Source organism: Lactuca serriola, chromosome 7, assembly GCF_051521515.1.
Source record: "Lactuca serriola cultivar US96UC23 chromosome 7, Lser_US96UC23_V15, whole genome shotgun sequence".
Lineage (NCBI taxonomy): Eukaryota > Viridiplantae > Streptophyta > Magnoliopsida > Asterales > Asteraceae > Lactuca > Lactuca serriola.
In genome coordinates this window covers 163,441,550-163,444,581 of record NC_136414.1, presented here as the reverse complement: position 1 = coordinate 163,444,581, position 3,032 = coordinate 163,441,550, and the positions used below count along the sequence as shown (strand labels likewise).

The 3,032-nt window shown below is 27.2% G+C and overlaps 1 protein-coding gene across 1 annotated transcript; it reads right to left on the bottom strand.

The window, feature by feature from the left end:
- Positions 1–435: 435 nt before the first annotated feature.
- On the bottom strand, positions 436–1,578 carry LOC145063554 (uncharacterized). The gene has a single exon (XM_079011149.1). The coding sequence runs from the start codon at positions 1,256–1,258 to the stop codon at positions 596–598; it is 663 nt and encodes a 220-aa protein (XP_078867275.1). The 5' UTR covers positions 1,259–1,578; the 3' UTR covers positions 436–595.
- Between the last annotated feature and the right edge of the window lie 1,454 nt (positions 1,579–3,032).

Here is a 3,032-nt window from a genome sequence, read left to right as displayed (position 1 = left end):
ATATTTCAAATGTCATTTATGAGTTTTCCTATTTTATTAAATTCCATATAATATTTTTTAGTATAATAATTACAATAAATATAGTAATAAATGAATATCAATTTTATTAATAAGCTTACCTTTTAATTTCAAAAATTTTAATTTAAAGTTTATTAATTTATTTTGTTAATTTATTTAAATTTAAATGTTAAAAAACATTTCAATTTTAACAATTTATTATTTTTCTTATTTTCTTATAAATTCAAAGTTCTCAATTATTTAGACCTTCATATTTAACTTTTTTTTTTTTTTTTTTTTTTTTTTTTTTTTTTTTTTTTGAAAATTAACCTATGTATATATATAAAAAACATTCCAAATGCTTTTTATATATACAAAATTCTTAATCAAATAATCATTTAAGTAAAACAAAAAGTTTGAGAGTTTCAAATTAACATATAATTTATTTTAACTGACTTCCTTTATAAAAAGATTTATAAATAGATAAACATAATATACAATTTCAGTTAACCAGTAAAAGGATAACAAGCAAGATATTCTCTATTTTCTTTTAAACTAAAATTTAGTTTTTCTCTAAAGAAGAAAAAGAACTGTCACTTTATGCACCGATATATGCTAGCTGAGTCAACTCTTCATCACGAAGCGATTGTTGCTGCCTCGCAATAAATGCCTCCACCGTCCGCCGGAACTCTTCGCCACTCAATTCATCCGCTGCGCAACTCTTCTCCTCTACCACAGTCACACAGCCACCACGATCAATCTTCTTCGACATGTTTCTCTCCGTCACCGAGCGTCTTAATTCCCGGTGAGTTTGATTGTCCTTTCTATTCACGATCATAAGTTTCTCCGATTGACTCCTGCAAATCTTCTTCTCTTCACTCGGAACAATTTCAGTAGTAGCTACAGTTAAAATGTTACCGGGGTTTACTACGTTCTTCTCGCATCTCTTAACATACTCATCGTAAACATCGATATTTCCGTTGAGATCTCCATTTTCAGTAACTTTAGATTTGAATAATAGAATTAAGATAATCACGTTTCCAATCACAAAAACAAACCTCGGGCTAAAAAAAGCGAAGGAAACTCCCCTGAAATGCTCAACGGAGACTCTAATGGCGAACGGAAGTTGACAAGATAACTTTGAAGCTAACACAAAGAAAACAAACATCTCCATGAATCGAAATAGATTCGTGAGACTTTGAAACCTTCGGAATCGGAACATGGCGTTGGTCTTTTCAAATTTCAAATCGATAGAATTCATTTTCCAATTGAAACTCGAGATGGAGTGTTCTTTGTTTGTTAGCCTACTACCTCTTTTGACTTGTGATTAGATCGCTGAAGGATTAAGAACTTCGATCATTTGAGAGTGTTTTTGTTTTTGGTATTTGAGTGAAGAAGATTAGGTGGTGGGGGCGTGGTATTTATAGCAAAGAAAGTTGCATTATCCAAAATTCCATCTTTAAGTACAAAAGCTATCAAACCACAAAGTTTTTATATTCTTTTGAAGTCACTATAGAAAAAGATTTCCAATAAAAACCATTTTAGAATAATTAGTGTTTGGTATTACTATTGCTATTATTATCTTCTCATGTACAGTTAAATAGCAAGGTCCGAAGAGGTGAAAACTCCGAAGTAAAAGCCGCACAGCAATGTCATGTCAAGCAACCTAAAATAAACCAGATTTGATAACGGAACATCTGTTAATTAAGTTCAACCTTTGTAATACAATGTAGTTTTTAGGGTCATCATATGTTTTCAACCGTGTGCATATTATGTATGAGTTGAATTCTAAAATGTACTGATACTAATTTACCTTTTAATGTTCTGTTTGTTCTTTCCAAACACACATTATAAAAATATCGGTTGCTTTGGTTGTCTGTAAATTAGTGTAGTTGCTTTTAGGGATAGAACTCGATCCATTCATTTCATCAATACAAGAGATATTTCTCATTATATTCTTATTCATATTCTAGTTCTTATTCATTTACTTGTTTACTATTCCACATTTACTAGTCTTTATTCTATAGACCTTGTCATGTCAATTAGTATTAGAGATTAAGTGGTTTTGTTCTTTTTTAGCTCTCATCTTATCGTTGCAAAACCCCTGCTTTATATATATATATATATATATATATATATATATATATATATATATATATATATATATATATATATATATATATATATATATATGAAAAAAGTGAATATGTGGCTGTCATGTATGTAATGTTAGGTATAGAACCATCACAACTAACTTTATTTTGATTAAAAAACACATTTTTATTTCATTGTTAGCTTATTCCTATTGTCTTTGAACTCATATTATATTTGATTTCATGATTCATTTCAAATATCTATCTATTTCAAATGTGTTTTTTATTAGACCTCTAGTAGGTTTCATAACTCCTTCAACACCTATCTTATGTATATTTGTACGATTTTTCTATGGTGACTTATGGAAAGAGTTTTAGTGAGTTTTTTAATGAACAATTTCAATCTTTCAATATAGTTTTCTTTATTAAATTTCAATTTGGAGACCTATAAGTAGTTGGTATAATATTTTTATACATGGTTTGTGGTGCAATATTAAACTTATATAATTCCATAAAAATATATAAAAAGCTTAGCATAAGCTCTAAGAGATGACACAAGAAATATGGACGAGAGATTTGATTGCATTCTGTTAAAACCGTGTAGTTTTTTTTATGGTTTTATATTTAACATTAGGTACATGACAGCCATATATTCTCTAAACCTATATATATATATATATATATATATATATATATATATATATATATATATATATATATATATATATATATATATATATATATATATATAAGTGAAACTTTGATGACAAATCATTGTTGTAAGATTGAAAAAATGAAAGGTTACTATTTAATTTTATTTATTGTCAAAATCTCGCAAGATAATATGATGTTTTTGTAATAATATGAGAGATTTTGGTATTTTCGGTAAATGTTAATTGTTTGAAAGTTAAATATATAAAAGGAAAAAAAATGTAAATTTCA

Excerpts from the sequence above, each read along its gene's own strand:
- LOC145063554 (XM_079011149.1), bottom strand. The coding sequence starts at position 1,258 with ATGAATTCTATCGATTTGAAATTTGAAAAGACCAACGCCATGTTCCGA.